The sequence below is a fragment of the Pinus tabuliformis genome, chromosome 2_1 (genome assembly GCF_031772625.1).
Source record: "Pinus tabuliformis cultivar Carrire ecotype Pingquan chromosome 2_1, CPIR1, whole genome shotgun sequence".
Classification (NCBI taxonomy): Eukaryota; Viridiplantae; Streptophyta; class Pinopsida; order Pinales; family Pinaceae; genus Pinus; species Pinus tabuliformis.
In genome coordinates this window covers 488471153-488492246 of record NC_142299.1, presented here as the reverse complement: position 1 = coordinate 488492246, position 21094 = coordinate 488471153, and the positions used below count along the sequence as shown (strand labels likewise).

General features: G+C 37.0%; 1 protein-coding gene across 1 annotated transcript; it reads left to right on the top strand.

Moving 5' to 3' along the window:
• Nucleotides 1-17229: 17229 nt before the first annotated feature.
• Nucleotides 17230-17682, top strand: LOC149201039 (protein EXECUTER 2, chloroplastic-like). The gene has a single exon (XM_089401172.1). It carries the CDS (start codon nt 17230-17232, stop codon nt 17680-17682), a length of 453 nt encoding a protein of 150 aa, XP_089257298.1.
• Nucleotides 17683-21094: the final 3412 nt, after the last annotated feature.

Below are 21094 nucleotides of genomic sequence, written 5' to 3'. Positions count from 1 at the left end.
AAACTTTAAAGATGTTTTTTTCACAAACTTCTTTATTGTCTTTTTGCAAATTAGCTCTCCAGCAAGAGTTTTTTTATTTGAACCAAATCAATGGATTTTCTGATCTTCCTGATCGCACGAAGCGCAGGAAGAGAGCATACTAATCGCTTGATTCGTTTTTATTCATGAGGGGGGTGTTTTTGAAACAACGAAATTTAAAACTAACTAAACATTAAAACATAAGAAAACTCAAACTTAACTCCTTTGTGAAGATCCTGCTGTCACCAGGGTTCACAAATTATTTTGTCTAAAGAAAAATGCTAGTACTGAATTAAATTTCTAATGCCTAATCCCTTAGCACCATCCCCGGCAACGGCGCCAAAATGTTGGGCAATTTATTGGACTTAAATTGCTGCATAAATTATCGACCAGGGAAACTCGTAAGCTTGTGATGATGCCAGCACAATATATGCAGTAGGTAACTAACCTATGTCTAACTAAATTATTTACGATTCAATATAATATGCAAGGGAAGAGGCTCCTAACTAAGGAGGTCCTGGTTGTCCTTCCCTACAGTATCATAGAGAAATCATTGATTATATAAAACTAGAAACTTGAAATGAAAACAAAAGAATGAATTTCAATTACCATATAAATCATTGGAGAGAGAGCCTAACTTAGACTCTTGGTATCTCCTCATATGATACTTGAAACATAAAAGCAAAAGAATGAATTTTAATTATCATGCAAATCAAATGGAGAGAGAGAGCCTAACTTAGACTCTTAGTTGTCCTCTCATATGCTGATTACATTCCAATTTAAAACTCATTCATCAATCACAAACAAATCCTCAAACATATAAGAAATTAAATGAAATAAGATCTAATATGAAATAACATGTTTCTCTCATCCTTTTAGAGTGAGCTCAATTCTCCTAAGAACAAGACAAATTATTCCATATACTACATTAAGAAAACTTATATCTAAAACTACATAAATTCATATCCTACATTCACAAAATTTATATCTAAAAGTACATAATGGAAATATATGAAAAATGAAGCCTTATTCTATTCCATCATCAATTGGATACAATGCTCTAAGAGTCCTCTCCTTTGGAATGGAGGAGGTGCTCCTATTTATACAAAAACTAAGATAACAACCTCATAAATGTAGATCCACTATTCTCTCCTTTGAACCACATATTTCTCAACCAATGATGACACATAACCCTATCCTCCATGATCTCCTCCATGAGGTCCATGATCTTCTCCATGAAGCTTATCTTATCAAATTCGAATTTGATCATTCAAGGCCACATAAAGATGCCCTGGAAGCTTCCTTTGTGCCTACACATGTCAACAAACTCATTCTAATTGTTAGGTATAAGTATAAGCATTTTATTTTCTAAAGTTTAGCCATAAATTCACTTAAAAATGTTAAGAATTAATAAACTTTGGAAAAGCATAGTTATAATCCAATAATGAGGTAAATGGAATGATGTGGAGGTGGAATGGAGGTGACATGAAGGTAAAATGTGAAAATATTGGTGAATAATGGAGTGAAAATAGGGACTATTTTGAGGCCCAACAACCAGGTTACAAGGTGTCTAGTTTTAATAGCTCGCACCCAGGTTCAAAACCTTGAAGACATAGGTGTCTAGTTTTAATAGCTCATGCCTAGGTTCAAAACCTTTAAGACATAGCCGTGTTAATTTTACCAGTAGAATTATCTATCTAATCTGAGATTAAGTGGGAGTCTTAGCATCCTTGACAAGCAACAGATACTGATTATTTCAACAGATGAGACCAGGTGAGGAATGCTCGGCATATTTAGCAGAACAACCTCTGTGGTTGGGCAATCTAACCAAAGGTCGAGTCCATTTCCTTAAGAATGAGCCATCTACCAACAAAACACGGAGGCAATATGAGATGCATGTGCACAGCTCATCGTAAAAAGGGGCAACATAGGCCAAAATTCTAAGGAATCATTTGCTTGAGTGTAGGGATTTCTATCTCTGTCCAATGCACAAACTAAGGGAATTGCCATGATGTGCATATACACAACTTACGGATTTTGCTGTAAACGAGTTTTGAACAGACTGTCAAATTAAGGTTTTACAGCAGAACCTCTGTTGATGACTGGTCTAACTATAATGAAGATAAATAAATAAATAAGAGATTATAAAGAAGGTGAAAGAAAATAAAGAGAAAATATAAAATAGGAGTCTCGGTATCGAACAGAAGAGAAGGTTACTTCAAAAACAAATGAAGACTGAAACAAACCACTCCACAAACACGAGAAAAACACATTAAAGCACACAAAATAGTGAACTCCAACCCCCTAACTGCTGGTGAATGGTATACTTTTATTTAAAGTATAAAGTATACAGTATAAACTGACAATGTAACCCTCAGCAATCTTTGCCTAAATACAAAAGCTAAACTGAACCAAGAGGCTGCCTGAAACAGAGAAGGCAAAGTCTAGAAACCTGGTATCTTGTGAGTGATTTGAAGCGCACCATAGAGCTCTGGTGCCTTTGGGTTACTGGAAATGCGAGGGACTAGCGTACAAAAGTCATCATCCTTAAATTCCTTTGAAATTCCGTAAGAAGCCAAGAGCTGCAAGAATGTGTGTGCTTCCATAGGAGGGATGTGGGCATCGTCGGGGTTCATTTTAGATTTCCATGTAGCAGCAATTTTCAGAGCATATTTTTTTTTTCGCCTCCGATGATACCCCGTCTGACAACAAAACATAGGGCAGGGACTCCAAGAGAAAATCACATGCATATCTCTGCGCATCAAGGCCCATAGGCGGTTCACCCTCTCAATTGGCCAGATAAAAATTGTTAACCACAATAGCTTAACCTCAAGGTCGGAGGTTCAAGCCCTCCTTCTAGCGTGTATAATATTGAGTTTAGTGGGCTTTGGGTCCAGAGTTTTAACCAAAGCTCTGATACCATGTGTAATGACCCGAATCCTATTATTAGAGCCTTTATTTCGTTATACACTAACATATCTATTTTCCTGTTAATTTATAAATAATAAAAGGAGCTTGCTGACCTTTTCACATATCTTTAAACATTTAACATCTAATCATTTTATCATAAGCAACATAAATTAAGGTGAGCATTCCATTGATATCAACTTAACAAGAGTAGTCCATGGAAAAATACTTGTTCCGGCGGTTTGTCTGATAGCTCCAGCTGAACGCTCCTTCTGGCCGACCCAACCGGATTTACCTCCCATCCAACTAGGAAATAAATTCCTAGTCCAGGAAACCTCCACAGGTTCCCTAGCCCTCCGTGCCCAAGTCCAACCAGATATAGTGTGTCCTCAAGAAGAATGTGCAAAACTAGATAATGATACTTTCCTCCTCTCAAACCCAAGAAACCTCCACAGGTTTCCAAGGTCTCCCAAAATCATAACAAGGCCAAACAATCACAACCAACCCCCACAATCCTAAGCAAGACTCCCCCCCCCCTCTTCTTCCTTCCCCCTTCCCTTTTATACCCTCTTTCCTCAACCACCTCTCATTAATGTCATTAACTCTCACCCATCCTTAGTTGACTTCTCTTCCACGCTAGAGTACATTTGGAATTGTGATATGAATTTAAAATTGAGAATTTAATGGGGAAGGATCATGTATTCACCCAAGTAAATCTGAAAAGTACATTTGGGAATGTGAAGTGTAATTACATGGGGAGGACTATGTCTTCTCCCAATTAAATGTGAGGGTACATTGGGGAATGTGAAATGAATAAATATATATTGAGGATAAGATGGAGATGACTTTGTCTTCTCCTTAGTAAATGTGAGGGTACATTGGGGAATGTGAAATGAATAAATATATATATATATATATTGATGATAAGATGGAGAGGACTATGTCTTCTCCCAATTAAATGTGAGGGTACATTGGGGAATGTTAAATGAATAAATATATTTTGAATTAATGGAAGGAGACCATATCCTACACAATATTCAAATTGAGAAGGTAAGTGGGGAATTTGAATAATGGAAATCATAAATTTATTTTAGACCAATATTTCTCAATATTTTCAGATAATGTAAATATTAACACAATTTGTAGGATAAGATTTAAATGGGGCATTACAGAAAACATATACTAGACCTTAGAAAAACCCTTGGAAAGTCACCAACAGAAAAACATATGACTTTATTAGCCTCTTATGGTCAATGTGCAATGGTATTGGGCTTATTATTATTGTCTTATGGTATTTATTAAGTCACAGTAGCAATATGATTCAGATATAATTATTCATTGCAGTCAACAAGGATCATAGAAAGCAGGCCACTGTAAGCAGTTTTTCAACTTTGAAATAACAACCTAGATCTAAGTAAGCTTACCTACAAGCACATACTTATGTAAAATATCTTAACTTTCAAACACATCCATCTTCTATTGAATACAGAAAGAGGTTAATACACAACAATAGCTCAAAACCAAAACTGAACTAAACTTAAAGCCTACACAACATATGTACTCCACAAAGATCATAAAGAGTTACAATTGGAAGTAGTGGACTCTTTGAAGTCATTTTCTTCATTTTTGAAGTAATTATTATTTAAATTTGCTGAATAAAACCTGAAACACTGAGATAATAAGACACAAAGCTGCAAATAAATTCTCAACCATAAATAAGTAAATAAATCCAACAAATATGATTTTAATATAATCAAATATGTAGTCATATATAGTTCTAAAATAATTGAGCTAAGAATTGTTCCAAGGAAACGAACAAAATGCATGTGATAGACAAAATTGACTGGCATAGGCAGACACGGGAGATAGTCTTTAGGAACCTAACCCAAGCTACTGCAAGCACTAATAAATTATATGGAATGGTACAGAAGCTCGAAAGGCAGTTGAAACAATAAAAGATAAGTCAATAGGGCCAGATTTGTCAAATTACATGAGTTCGAACATAAAATAATCTCTTTGGGCACATCTAAACTCAAAATCCGAAGCACTTAAATTGAAGGATGTGAAGACCAAGATTTTCATGTCATTCAATCGCTTATTCAAATCCAGTATTACCATCCTCTTGCCTATCCCATGTTTTGGAAACTCTTTGATGATGATAAAGAGTGTAAGGTTGTTACTATTGCAAACCTATCATGGAGGAATTTCGTTACACAAGAAAATTCCCATAAATGCAAAGGATATCCAAGGAGGAATAGGATGTCATTAAAACATTCTCTGTTCATGCTCCAATATTGAAAGGCAGCCTATAATATGGCAGGGACCTGAAGCCTCACAATCTCCTGGTGGATAAGCGAAGAGGTGTAGTAAAAATAGCATATCTTGGCCTTGGAAGAGCATTTACAATTCCTATTAAGAAATATACACATGAGGTGAGTGCTTTAACTGCATTTTCCACATTTGCTGTTGGTTTTTGTAGAAATTTTGTCCTCGCTGATTTTAGAGACGATTTGGTTTTGGTTTCTTGCTGAATAATATCTAATTTTTAGCACTAAGGTTAGAGGTTTCGGGTGTTCAACTTCTTGTTGGACGATTTGGCCTTTTAGGATCAACCCTTTGCAGAGCATGTTAGACTCATATTTTCTCTATTCATATTTTGGGAATAGTCCACATTTTCTTCTGGGTTTAGCAGGAAATGGTTAGACTGCAAGCCTTGTTTATATTTAGCACCATTATATCAGAAAAAAGCACAAGACCTTAACACCGAAAAGATACAACATCATTTCCGTATGTTGCGAGTCTCACACTAGCTGCAAGCTTTGGAGATGGCAACCAAAACCAAGCTGCCATTAGAATCCAATTTTCTTAATTTTAAACTTCTTGTCACACCAAAGCCAAGGCTCTCAGCTAGCATTAAATGGTGTCCATACACCATAATATGTAGCTCAAAAAAGTTAAAAAGGAAAGAAACATCAGCAATAATTGAGTTATTTCTGTTATAAAAAACCCCAAGGGTGACTTCCAAAAACAAAATGCCAGAAAGGTTACAACATAATGCCAGAAAGGTTACAACATAACTGCTATGAAGAGTGGTACTCAAAGCAGCCAATAAATTATACCTTCAACAAAACCAAAGGGCTACTACTCAAAGCTGCCAATAAATTATATCTTCGACAAAACAAAGGGCTGCTACGAAGTAACAAACCTGCTTTTAGAAATGTTTGTGAAGTCTTTCCAAGAGAAGAGAATAGAGATGGGAATAGAGACTTATAAAGCACTTAAATTCAATACGCAAGGTAAAAGATAGTGCTATAAGACGATAACTTGGAGATTCTGAAGTACAACAACTTTTCAAGATTTTCAAGTTAACATTTGACAAAAAAAAAGAGACACAACAACATCCCATGGCTTAATTGACAAAACCCAAAACCTGTCTCCAAATTTAACAAAAATTCCAATAAACCAGGTGAGGTGTTGAGAAACACACGGTGAGGTGTTGAAAAACACTTCAGAAAATGGCTGGTAGGATTAAAATCCTACCGGATAGAAGCCATAAGTCCAGAGCTCGCCGAAGCCATAAGTCCAGAGCTCGCCACACATTCGGCGGACCTTCTCCAGCGCTCGCCGGACCTGCCACACCTGCAACAAGTGGGAAAAATTAGCAAATGAGCAAATGGAGAAAAAAAAAACCCAAAAAACCACACAAATACCACCAAAACCTGCAATTACCTGTAAATTGGTACTGGCTCCTCCCCAAACAGCAAATAGCACGAATTAAACAACCACCCAAGAAACCCTAAACCACCGGCGGTCCAGACTGAACAACAATTGTAGGCGGAAAAGCACAAGAACAACAGAAACCCTGTTCCAACCATGGATTCGTGCAAGCAAGCAATGGCGGACATGAGCTCAACCATGGCAGACATCATGCACAGGTAATGGAGCCCTCCCGCGCCATCGTCGGCAAAGGGCTTCGAACAAACATCGGACCCACACAGAAAACCCACAGGCAAACCACACATCGCGGCGTAAAGGCGGAAACGAGCGGGTAGGAGGTCGGTAGGTGAAGTTTTAATGGTTGACACGCTGCAGAACAGGTGGCTCTCTAAGTTGGACGGGTGTCGTACACTGCTGCGTGCCGTCCACATGCTCGTCTGCCAGGTGGAGGGGAGGGCGCACAGGTAATGGCATCCCTCCCATAGTATTAACTGAAGGCCTTATGGAATGAAGCATCACTACTTGTAGAAGTTTGTTTTGGGTGACCACCTCGCATTGTGAGACTTTTTGTGGTAATTCTTCATATATGTTGGGAAAATTAATCTCAACCACCGCAATTATTAAACTGACAACAACCATACTTGTGGTACATGAGTAAATCAACCAAGTAGATTTTTATTGGAGGCTAAAAGACATGGATTAAATGAAATTCTGATCGGGAGTACAAACTTCCCATTCCAAAACACATAAGATAATTAAGATAAAATGACCATTTAATGCAAGGTTGGTAGAGTGTATGGTCATAATTTTATCCCGCAACATGTGTAGGCTCAGAAAACTATTTTTATACAATCGCAGGATCATAAAACTATTTACTTTGTTTTACTATGCTTTGTTGTGCGTAAATTTTCCGAGTTTTTAACCCTGTCTGAGTTGCACAAGTCAAACTCTGATTTGATCTTTGTGAATATTGTTTTGAGGAAACTCATGTGCCTCATCTTTCATGTGGGAGCCGGGGTAAAATTTTAATAGTGTAAATGCAATTGTTTTTACCGAGATCTAAAGGTTGTTTTGAAGGAAAAACAATTTGGAGCATATTTACTAGCAGGGAGAATGTTTCTTTTTACAGTCATAGATGGCAGCATCAAGCACAAGCTTGACTAATCTTCAAATAGCTCACTTTAATGGAAAAATTATGGCTATTGGGCTATAACAATGAAGGCTCTATTTTCTTCTCAAGATATTTGGGATTTGGTTGAGAATGGGTTCCAAGAACCAATAGATCCAATAGCATACAATGCTTTGACACAAGCATAAAAGGATTTGCTGAGGGAAAACATGAAGAAGGATTCAAAATCCCTATTCTACATTTTCCAAGAAGTTCATGAAATTATTTTCCTAAAGATTGCAACAACAACAAAGTCCAAACAAGCATGGGATACCCTCCAAACATCCTAATCAGGCATGGAAAAAGTAAATACAACAAAGCTACAAATTCTAAGGAGAGACTTTGAGACATTTTGTATAAAATAGCCTGAGAATATAACCTCATTTTTTACATAAATAATTGGACTGGTTATTCAAATCAGGTCTCATGGTAAGAAATTTGAAGAAAGGAGAATAATTGAGAAAATTTTGATAAGTCTGCCAACAATATTTGATTCCATTGTTGTGGCCAAGGAAGAGACAAAAGATCTCTCACAATTTTGAGTGGATGAGCATCATGCATGTGACTGATTTCTCATGAACATAGATTGAATAGAGAAACAAACTCCTCATTGGAGCATGCCTTCAAGGCACAAGTTTCATTTACTCAAGGTAGAGGCAGAGGAATATCAAATGCTAGAGGAAGAAGAAGAACCCCACATAGAGGTGGAAGAGGTAGTCCTTCAAGCTCAAATGGAAGGGTCAGAAATCAAAATCCAAGTCAATTCCCAAGCCAAAATAAAACACAAGGTCATAGGTATGATAAATCTCAAGTTCAATGTCATTATTGTAAGAAGTATGGTCATTATGCAAATGAATGTAGAAGGAAACAACATGAAATAAGTAACAGACCAAGTTCAAATTTTAAAAAAGAAAATTGAAACCAAGACAACATGTTTTTAGCTTGTAATGTAGCACAAGAAAAACAAAGGGATGTATGGACTCTAGATTCAAGGTGCAACAACCACATGATAGGAACATAGAAATGTTTTCCAATATAGATGAAAGTGTGAAATTTGAAGTGACATTAGGGACTAATAACAAAGTCTCTATCATGGGTAATGGAAGAGTCAACATTCTAACAAATAATGGGCAGAAGAAGTACATTTCAGATGTTTATTTTGTCCCTGGTTTGAAGCATAACCTCATAAGAGTTGGACATCTCATGCAAAATAGATAATGTCTTTTTCAAAAATGGAGAGTGCACAATTTTGGATAAGTATCCAAGCAAACAATTGATTGAAAAAGTTCAGATGACAAGAAAAATAATGTTTCCTATCAAGCTAAAACCATATTTGAATGAAGAAGGTGCACAAGCACAACTGTCAATGAATTTACAAGAGGATGAAAGAAAATTTGCAACTATCACACAAGTAAACTTTCAAGCAGAGGTCAAAGATGAAAACTGGTTATGGCATTTGAGATTTGGTCATCTCAATTTTGGAGGCTTGAATTTGTTGCATAGGAAAGGCATGGTGAAGGGATTGCCACTCATAGAAAATGGATAGCCTATGTGAAGGATGCATCTTTGGAAAACAACATAGAGAGACATTTACAACAAGAAAGTTAATAAGTGCAAAGGTACCTTTGGAGATTGTCCATTCAAACTTATGTGGACTAATGTAGACACCATCAATTGGTGGAAACTATTAATTTTAACATTCATAGATGACTATACAAGGAAGACATGGGTCTACTTCTTAAGGCAAAAAAGTTATGTGTTTGAGCACTTATGTGAATAAAAAGCAAATGTTGAGAAGAAAAGTGAACACTAGATCAAAGTTTTGAGGACTGACAAAGGTGGTGAATACATCTCAAATGTCTTGCTACGTCTTTGTAAGGAGCATGGAATTCACAAGAAATTTACAACAAGGTATACACATCAACAAAATGGTGTCATGGAAAGGAAAAATATGATGATTATGGAAATGGCGAATATGTTGAAGGAAAAACATTTGTGAAATGACTATTGGGATGAAGGTGTCTCTTGCATAGCATATATCATTAATAGGTTTCTAACCAAAAGTGTAAAGAATATGATTCTTGAAGAGACATGGATTCGAAGAAAGCATAGTGTCACTCACATGAGAGTGTTCGGATGTGTGTCTTATGCACATGTCCCAGATGAATTAAGGAATAATTTGGACATAAAGGGGGAGAAATGTATATTTGTTAGATATAGTGATGAATCCAAGGCATACAAGCTCTACAATCCATTAACCAAGAAGGTAATAATCAACAGAGATGTGAAGTTCATAGAAGAGGAAACATGGGATGGAAGTTTGGAAAAGACAATCAATGTGAAAACATGTATACCACAGGAAGACAAAGAGGAATTGACCGCGACAAGCAATTACTCAATGATGACTCCTCCTACTCCTATTCAAGCTCAACAAAGTAGTCAACAAGTAACATCGTCAACAAATAACATGACAATGTCGCATAGTCTAGCAAATACTACTCAAGCACACCGCAAATACCTGCAACTTCATCTACTTCAAGCGCAACATCAAGTGACATGTCAAGTCAATCTTCTGCAAGGATAAGAAGACAAAAATTTTGAAATTTAAGTGAAATTTATGAGAAAAATGAAGTTGATAATAGTTCAGGTACGAATTCCTTATTTGCATTGTTTTGTCATCTAGATGACCCAATCCATTTTGAGGATGCGATAAAAGAAGAAGAATGGTTAGCGATAATGGATGAAGAAATAGAAGTAATAGAAAAGAATGTTACATGGGATTTAGTGGACCTTCCTCAAGGAAAAGAAGTCATTGGAATGAAGTGAGTCTATAAGACCAAGAGCAACATTCAAGGAAACATTGAAAGGCATAAGGCAAGGCTATTTGTCAAAGGATACAAGCAACAACATGGAAGACATTATGCAGAGACATTCGCGCTAGTCACGATGATGGAGATAGTGTGTACAATGTTGTCAATTGTCGCACAACATAAATGGAAAGTGTATCAAATGGACGTGAAGTCAACGTTCCTGAATGGAGCATTGAACAAGGAAGTATATGTTGCGCAACCACTTGGTTATGAGGTAGAAGGCCAAGAAGTCACAGTGTATAGGTTGAGGAAACCTCTTTATGGCTTGAAGCAAGAACCATGTGCATGGTATAGCAGAATAGATGCTTACTTAATGGACAATGGTTTTGAAAAATGTGATGGCAAGCCTACTCTCTACATTAAAGAAAGTGGGGGTAAGCTTATTATTGTTGTTTTGTATGTAGATGATTTGACTTTTACAGGGAGTGATGATCTCCTCATTATTGATTTCAAAGAAGTCATTAAAAGTGTGTTTGAAATGACAAACTTAGGGTTGTTAAGGTATTTTTTGGGCGTATAAGTGAAGCAAACATAAAATGGTATTTTTATTTCTCAAGAAAATTATGTAGCAGACATTTTGGAGAGTTTTAATATGAAAAACGACAAGCCCATACCAACTCCAATAGTCATGGGGTTGAAGTTGAGAAAAGTAGATTGCAGCAGCAGTGCCAATCCAACATTATACAAAAATATGGTGGGAAACTTGATGTATTTGACAGCAACTAGGCCTGATGTAATGTATGCAATGAGTTTGGTGTCTAGGTTCATGGAGAAACCCAAGGAGACACATTGGGAAGTAGCCAAAATTTTTTTAAGGTATGTCAATGGGACAAAGGAAAATGGTATTTTGTACACAACAAAAAATGATTTTAGGTTAGTTTGTTACACTTGCAGTGACTGGGTAGGAAGTGTTGATGATATAAAGAGCACATCGGGATATTTTTTTCATTTAGGTTCGAGAGCCATTTCATGGGCCTCCCAGGATCAATCGATAGTATCATTGTCAACAACAGAAGTTGAATATGTCATTACAACAGCAACCGTGTGTCAATCAATTTGGATGAGAAGGATGTTAAGGGATTTATGCAATGAACAATAGGAAACAACAACTATTTATTGCAACAACAATTCCGTAATTCCATTATCAAAGAATTATGTTTTCCACAAGAGGAGCAAGCAGATCGACACTAAATATCATTTTATTATAGAATTGATTAACAATGGTGAAATTGTGTTGTAGCACTGCAAGTCGCAAGATCAATTCGCTGATATCTTCACAAATCCATTGGCACATGAAAATTGTGTCAATCTAAGACACTTCTCGGGAATTATCAATGGTGACAATTGTGATTAAGGGGGAGTGTTGGAAAAAGTAATCTCAACCACCGCAATTATTAATTACAACAACCATACTTGTGGTACATGAGTAAATCAACCAAGTAGATTTTTATTGTGGGTTGTAGATTTTGTTTGTAGACTGAAGGACATGGATTAAATGAAATTCTGAGCGGGAGTACAAACTTTAAATTCCACAAGACATCAAATAATTAAGTGAAAATTACCATTTAATGCAGGGTTGGTAAAACATAAGGTCAGACTTTTATTCCGCAACATGTGCAGGCTCAGAAAGCTATTTTTTGTACAATCACCCATACTATGTTTTAATACTTTGACCTGTCATGAATTAATGTATTAAAATGTATGTTTTTAATACACGTGTAAGTAGAAAGTCTTTAGCCAAGTAGAGGATGTAAGTTTGTGATCCAAATTGGATCCTTAAACATTCTCTAAGTTTTCATGACTATTTCAAATTATGTCAAGCTTCAAAATCTTATGGATATCGAGCTTATAAAAAATAACCTCTAAACAATGGTAATTTGTGGTCAGCACAGAACAACAAGGACCCTCGGTCAAAACGCACAGACTGTTGGCCCATGGTGACCATGTATTGGCACCAATTGACAAATGGGAGGTCAAATCCAAAAACAGAGGCAGTTTCTGATAAGCGATTAACGCTAATCGTGTATCGCAGGGCGTCCCCCTCAGTGAAGGAAAGCCCCAAATGCTTGGTCATGAGGAAAAGCATAAAACCGTACGATAATTGTTGATTCTGTCTGAAGGCGGGTCCCACGCTAAAGCCAGCAGGATATTGGAAGGGCTTCAAGCGGTAAGCGGGTTCGACTGAGTCCCGCCCGGTGCCATACACTGGGTGACATGCGTTCAGTAGATGAGAGAGAAAACCGCTCACATCGGACGGGTAAATGGCATGCTACTTACTCGCCCAATATGGACGGAGACCGTAGGATCTGGAGGCTCCAGATCAATGGCAGAGAAATGATCCGATGGGTGACTAGATTCGACGGGGAAATACGCTGAGTCATATGAGATTTGAGGTCCGGCATGACCGATGATTTGGCAGAGGAATCAGTTTCGCGGGAAATCTTGGAGCAACAGAAATAACGACTGTTCAAAGAGAACTAACACTCAGTTCGTGAGAAAACAAGTGGCCACCTTTCTGTGAAGCATTACACATTGATGATGATGCAGAGCAGGGGAATTCAAGCAGATAGAGGCAAGAGATATAGAGAGCTAGGAAGTGGAAACAAATAGTCAGGGAGCAGATTGGATTTAAGCCACGAACAGACAAAGAGTAAAGGAGGGCAGAGAAAGAGAAGTAGAAAGCCGAAAGGCAAGAAAGAAGTGAATTGCAGAGAGCAGAGAAGTCGAGCTGACCTACAGAGCAAAGGCAGAATTGAGCAGACAAAGATAGAGAGAGTCTGAGAGTTTGTGAACTCCAGAGAAGGCTTGAGAGGTTCAAGCAACTCTTCTGTGTATACCTGTCAGGTATTGAGTACCAAATTGGACTCATACCACTGAGACCAGTTGAGGTCGAGATTTAGTAAGGGGAGTCTATGTACTCTAGAGACTTGGGGAATCCAAGTACAATCTTACTAATCATCATTTGTTAAGTGAGACTCGAATTGAGCTCCTAATTGTAAAAACTCTGCTTTAGGACACAATAGAAAGGCCACCATTAAAGGCTGGACTGAGAGACGTAGCCCAGGAGGATTGGGTGAACTCCTTATTAAATTTGTTGTGTTTATGTGTTTTCTTACTGTGTTCTCTTACTGTTTCAGTGTCTGTGTATTTCACAATCTTATCGATCCGTTGCATAAAATAACATAGGCACACCCCAGCACTTGAGTCTATGATACCTTCATTATTTCTCTGAGGTCATTTACGGGTGATTTCAGATCAGTTTGAGAGGTAAGGAGAGAAAATCATGGAGAAATGTGTGGTGGGCACGTAAAAATAATTTAGTTACATGGTTTTACAATGCTTACAATGAGTTACTCCGCAACTCCTCATGAAGTGTAAATACTAATAAGAACTCTTTTTTTAATTGGTGAATGTATTTCATGTATTCGAAATTATAACGAAAGTTTTATTGTGTTGCTCCCATTTACTCTATTTTGTTGCGTGTAAATCTTTAGAGTTCTTAACCTTGTCTTTGTTCACGGGGGCTTCACTCACTGAACCTCTGACATAGCACGTGCATTCGTGGCATGCTAAACAATACCCTTAATTTGAATACATATTGGAAAATACCCCTAAATATCACATTATTTAACCCTCTACCAATATAAATCCAATACACCTTCCCAATTTAAAAAACCCTTATTTTCACTAAATATTGTATGTATCCATTCTTTCTTTCACATTTTTTATACTCGTTTATTTTTATATCCTTTGTATAGTGACATGATGCCTCTCTTATAGCCCCACATGCATTCTTGTTCAAGCACAAGTCTAGACCCTCTAGATGCAAGAAAACTATCTACAACCAAGGTTGGGGCCCCAAATCTCAAATCAAGGGTGCAATCCCAACCTAGACATGCTTAGAAGAAGAGGATGGACAAGTCCCAACACATGCGCTCTTAACGGAATAACACGAAAGCATGAAATCACCTTTTGATTCACTGTCATCTCACCAATGAGATATGGGCTATCACTCATGGACTATGGACTATGTAAAATGCAACAATGGATTGGAGATAACACAAAGGCATTAAATGAATGGACTACAACTAGAACATAAGACAATATTTTGGTTGTAGAGGTGATCCACTCCATTTGGCTTGCTCAAGACAATGATGTATTCCAAATTAAACCTCCAAATGCTTACAAGATTTTCTACATGTTGAAGGCAAGCATTACCTTATCATGCACCTCACTAAAGACAAGGCTTCCTTGCACTCTCATACCTTTGAAATACAATTCTAAAATTTCTAGAGGATATTTTGATTATCCAATTTTAAGGTCACAACCAAGCCAGACATGACATTGGTGTATGAGATCCCCTTACTTGTGCAACAAGGGACCCACCTCCACACAGTGATTTTACTGCTAAGTCAATGAAGGTAGACATACTCTACCCCCTCTGGTTTTGAACCTGTGACCTCTTAGGAGGAAACACATGCTCTTAACCATTAGGCCCACTCAAGCTAGATTTAATGGATTTCTCCTTAAGGTCTATTTTAAATAATGAGCGATTACATTGGAACTAACATCATATAGGAAATAGAAACGACCCTAGAAACAATATTAAGAACTAATATCACTTCCTTGAAATAGGAATGACCCTGGAATTTCTATAATCAGAGAATCACTTGAAAATTTAAACTAAAAAATATTAAAGTAGTGTCTTGAACACCAAGAACCAAGATCCTTATCACCCTATAACGAAGCAACCTATGCAAGATCAAATTTACAAAAAAGACCCGCCAGAGAACATCCATGTAGACAATTCTGCTAGAGAAAACATCTATAATTCCAAAATTAGTTGAAAAGCATGATATGGGACTTTCAAATTCGAAAACTAGTTGAGAAGTATGGGATCAGACTTCCAATATTTTATATAACGATTACATGAATAGAGGTGCTCACAAGACAAGCTTAAATGTCCAAGGAGGAAATGATAGGAGAAAATCTTTTCCAAAAATTGAAAATGATCCTTTCATTATTCTTTCCCAAGGGATTAAGCCAGTTGTTTATATAAACACTTCAGTTAATATTATTTTATAGCACTTCAATTAATATTGTCTTCTCAGTGTCAAGATTAGAATAGAGAACAACCATTTTTTCTATATACAACCATGATTACAAATATCCCAAAGCTTTTATGGAAAAACTTGCAGACCATAGGTTATAAAAGGCCAATGAGGTTTGAGGACTTCTAAAAGCACAAGTGCAAGACTCTGCTTATTACCTTGGAAGCTCAAGTTGGGCAGGACCAGTAGGACTCACATCACCTTCCATGACATATATTATAGAATATTCAAAGCTAACCCAGTTGTCCCTGATTTTGCTACGTGGAATTGCTAAACTACTGACATGTCCAAAGATAATTTCGCAGCAACTATCGATTCTAAAAACACAAATTATTTATCAGAATAATGATCATTTTACCAATATGTCACAATAAGTTGCAATAAATAGCTATGGCAGAATCAGTTGAAGAGAAGGCACACAATTTTCTTTCGAACCTCTGAACTTACTCTGAGACAACAGAAATATGCAGCATTTGATCAAACTTTGTTGTATCTAATACAAACAGAAGTTTGAAACAAAATTCCATGCTAAAAAGGTTTTGATCAACTCTAGTCTAACTTAGTTGCCTATAAAACGCAAGATTTAGTCCAACTTAGTTGCCTCTAATTCAAGCAGAAGTTGAAAACATAATTCTGAGCTAATAGATTCTGACAACTCTAATTTAATTTCGTTGTAGCTGTAAAATAGACCCCTATAGCCTTCCCACTCATTGTTTTAGTCTTTGGAAACCTACACAAGGCACCCTACAACCCACGGTTTTGCTACAGCAAGAGCTCCAAACTTTGTTCAAGGGTTAACACCCTTTTCTCCACCTGCGCTAGTCTCTGTGCACCTGCAACTTGAAGAGAAGGCCCTACAATAGGCCTCTCGGCCTTCAAACAGTCCTCCATGCAATGTTGCACTTGTGGCCCTGAAACCTTACCTCAGACCTATTATCACATATAGATTTTTGTTAAAAATTATTTATATGGGAAAAAAAATTGGTGTTTAAGGTTGCAGTTGCTCTCAAGATTTTATACAGGATTATTATTATGATGGTTTGCAAATCTCCAATTATCTCCCAAGTCTACTAGTTCTCGGCCACACTCCAAATCACAACATAGATCATCAAAGAAACCACTGCTTCTTTCTACCTCTCATGGTTTAGTTTATCCTGTTAACTGCAACCCAATCAAACTCTTGCGTTGGGTGGGCTCTGTTGTTTCCACAATTCTGGGCTTCTGAACCAGATTCGAGGTGTTGTGAAGAAATTATATGGTGAAAGGAAGATTTCATCTGTATTCAGAGGAAATAGGAGGCTAAATCCAGGCATTACACATTATTGAGAAATATTCCACTTCTTCAAATTGGGCTAATTCCATTTTAGGGAACTATTCATGCACTTCAGATCCTATATTGGTGCCATCACATGATCATTGTACTCTAGGTTTACAAGGAATGATTAAACATGACATTAGATGGTGGGCTAGTTTAGCAGAGGGTGCAAATGATCCATATGGCAGAACCGTCCATATTGATTCTCAACATGAGAGATTTGTTGCCAAGGGTTACAATGCAAGGCATCTAGCTGCAGGAGCTCCAGGCGTTCCTTTGTTTGAAATTTTCGTAACAAAAGACAGTGATCAGAAATACAAGGAGCAGGTGGTCTACTTCATGTCTACTTGCAGCAGAATGGACAATCTACAGATGCTTCCTTTTCAGTATCACCTAAAGCTACTGAAGACTCAGATACTGACACAGAAAAATTATGATGCAGATGTGGGAGATGAGGGATTGAGACGGGTTCTTAAATATCTTAAAGCTGGGATGCCTAGCCTAAAATTCAAGGTGTTGAAAGTTGTGACTCTAGAACAAGAAAACACAGATATAATCTCAGGGGTTTTTGAGTAGTTAATCTAGGATGTCAATAAAGAGAAGGATGATGAAACTTTGAATGAGATGACTTGGTAAAGAGAAGGGTTTTCAAATTAGTGAGAGTGGTTTGGGAAACCATTTATTTTTCAATTATATAGAATTGAGATAGATTCTAAGATATTTTAGTTCGAATGGTTTGGTTAACAATTTGTTTTCTAATTATATAAAATTAAAGTTTCAATTTTTTGTAACTGTCCATTATTGATATTTATTTTAACTGTATGTTAATGATATTTATGGAATAATTGTTCCTAATGTAATAGTTGCAGCTGATAATGATTCTCCATCAATCTACATCACTATTAAAAAAGGGAAAAAGACTAGCTGTTTTACCTCCCGAGTAGCCAAGAAAGACTAATACAAAACACCTGTATTTCCAATGCATTTGAAGCTATAATCCACACCTCCTTGTGTCTTCTATGCTATTACCTGACATAAATATAACTTTCTCCTTATCATGAACCAGAGATAAATCTGTGAACATTTTATTAAGCAAAAAAGCATTTAACTTACCTCTTGAATGGGCTTTTCATGGTCTTTTGGATTAATGCATTCAGTCACGCCCAAGGCTTTCGCTGCATTGGAAATGAAGTTAATTGGTGAGTTTCTACTTAATTCCCTGGTCTCAGTTATGATGATATTCAGTTTAGTTGGTTCTACATAATTAGGACTCAGAAAATGTATGGTTGTCTGATCTTCATAGGAGAATCCATTTTACCTTTGATGAACTTGCTTGAATTTGTGTCAATACCAATTATCTTGGAGGCACCTCTCATTCTTGCACCTGCTACGACCTATAGAGTGCCCATGAAAACATCATGAGTACACTTTAGAGAATATCATGAAATCTAAAATCGTTTGTAGAGAATATCACATAAAACTGAACTAGTGTCAAGACAATATTACTGACAGCAAGGCCAATTGTACTGAGGCCAAAAATGGCCACAGTTGATCCACTTTGGATGTCAGCTATGTTGAAAACAGCTCCAACACCTGAACAATAAAAAGAGATATTGCTCATTCTAATTGTAAGTTGAATATTATAGCTCCAATATTGAGGCTTAGATGCATAAAAAAGGTCACAGTAAATATACTAGTGGTTATTCCACAGCCAAACAAGCATGCTTTGTCCAGTGGAGCCTCTGGATTGATTTTGGCAATGCAAGAATAGTCAAGGAAATGGTAAATGGGAAATATCTTGATTGAGAAACGTGTCTTTCCATCGTTTCTCATCACTTTTCTTGTGAGATCAATTTTGAATTTATCACACAGATTAGTCTTCTTAGATTTACAGAACACACAATCTCCACACTCTCCTGTGAACAAGGGAATTACATGGTCTCCAACCTTAATATCTGTCACGCCTTCTCCCATGCTCTCTACTATCCTGCAATCATAAATTGTATGCTCTTATTTCGTAATTTGTTCGAAAAACATATAATCAGACTCATATTAACTGTAACTAACAAAGGTTTACCCAGCACCCTTGTGTCCAAGTATGTGAGGAAAAGTTTGCATGTTTTCATCCTACAGACATACATAAGCCGTTTGAAGTAAAACAGTTATGGCCAGCAATGAGTACCAATAACAAGCATAACAAGCTCCACAACCTTCATGGAAAATATATAGCATAACAAGCTTGAAACCACGTTACTGATTACCCCACCATTCCAGAATGTAATGTCAGTATGACAGAGGGATGTGTGGGTGATTTTGATACGGACTTCCATAGCCTGTGGTGGATCTACTTGAATTTCTTCAATAACCAGTGGTTGCTTAGCTTCCCATGCTACTGCAACTGCTTATCAGGTCACAATGCATCTCTTAATGTTGCTAATTCTGAACTGAAACCTCTAGGAATAGAATCTAACTACATAATTTATGCATATGCAAAACTATACCTAGGCAAGTGATAACTTCGCCATGAGTACTTTTCTAAGGAAAGAGACAATCTTCGCCATTATAGCTTGTATCTAGAGCATAAGAGAATTGGAAGTAGACTCCCACAATGCAAATTCAGGCATAAGAGAATTGGAAATAGACTCCCACAATGAAAATTCATTTCTAGGTCTGGATGATGCCACGGTGATGCCCAATTTTTACCAAAATAAAAGCCCACGAAAAGCCTCCGAAACCATCACAAAATTGTCTCTATTAGATACTCTGACGAGGAGAAAGGGGTTTGGTGTGACTCATATTCCTTTTTGAGTGAGAATTTCCATGATATGATGGCCTATTTAGCTATGTAAGTACATGCATAGCCAACATGTAGCAAGAACACAGTAAGACCAAAGAAATACTTACAAGCCCTCAAGCCTGTGTACAAATTTGTCATTTCATCCATGAAGTTCTTGGTGCTAATACCCATTACATTATCGTTGTAATGGGATGCTCTCCCTTGTTGTAATGGGATACTCTCCCTTAGCTTAAGTATACATACATAATTATGCTTGCAAGCCTTGGATGAGGACACATCCAATCTTCCATGACGAACCTGCACTCCAACTCATGGCCCATCAACTACAGTTTTCTAGGCTGCATATGTTTGTATTTTGTCAGAGAAAAATACCTATATATACATGAGAGGTGAACATACATGTTCTCCCAAAAAGGATTGGACTTGGATTTTCATCCCAATTTGAATACATACATAAATACACACATATATATACTACCAATCTTAATTAGGCACGTTGATTTCATATTTTCAAGCTAACCCAAATATGGCCTATGGATGTCAATTTTAGATTTCCAAGGTCTATTTTACTGAAGATAATTCATAATAATAATTCCTCATCCAAGCAAGTATAAACATTGAGGAGTTGGCCCATAAGCATATAAATGGTCATATCTAAATTCTGCACTCCAAGACTCCAAAGTAGAACAAAAACCTTCAAGATTCTCGTTAGATAGGGTATGAGGATTCCATAAGGTAGAGATCAAAGATTTCACTATTCCAGCCAATCCACAATACATTGCCATAGCTCTTTTGCCTAGATCTATGCTTAACTCAAGAATGAAGTCTGAGGAAGATTGATAGAATTCTTGGGTGAGCTTAAGGAGTAATGTAACACTCCTGCAATGCTCAAGATTCAAGGTTGACCCCTATACCAAACTTACAGGAACATGAGTGCATTGGTGAACATTTTAGATTTCATTTTCAGATGTTCTATGAAGACTAATTATTTAGCCTTCTTATAAAACTCAGGATTCCACATATGAAGCTTGTCATAAAGGTTGGGTCTCTAAACTCAAAGTGGCATCATCAACAACATCTCCCATCAACCAATACACTCAACCATGACACTAAAATCAATACTATAGAGTCATACCCAAGATGTAGCATTCATTCAGTGAACAATATCAAGCAATTACAACTAATGTTCCA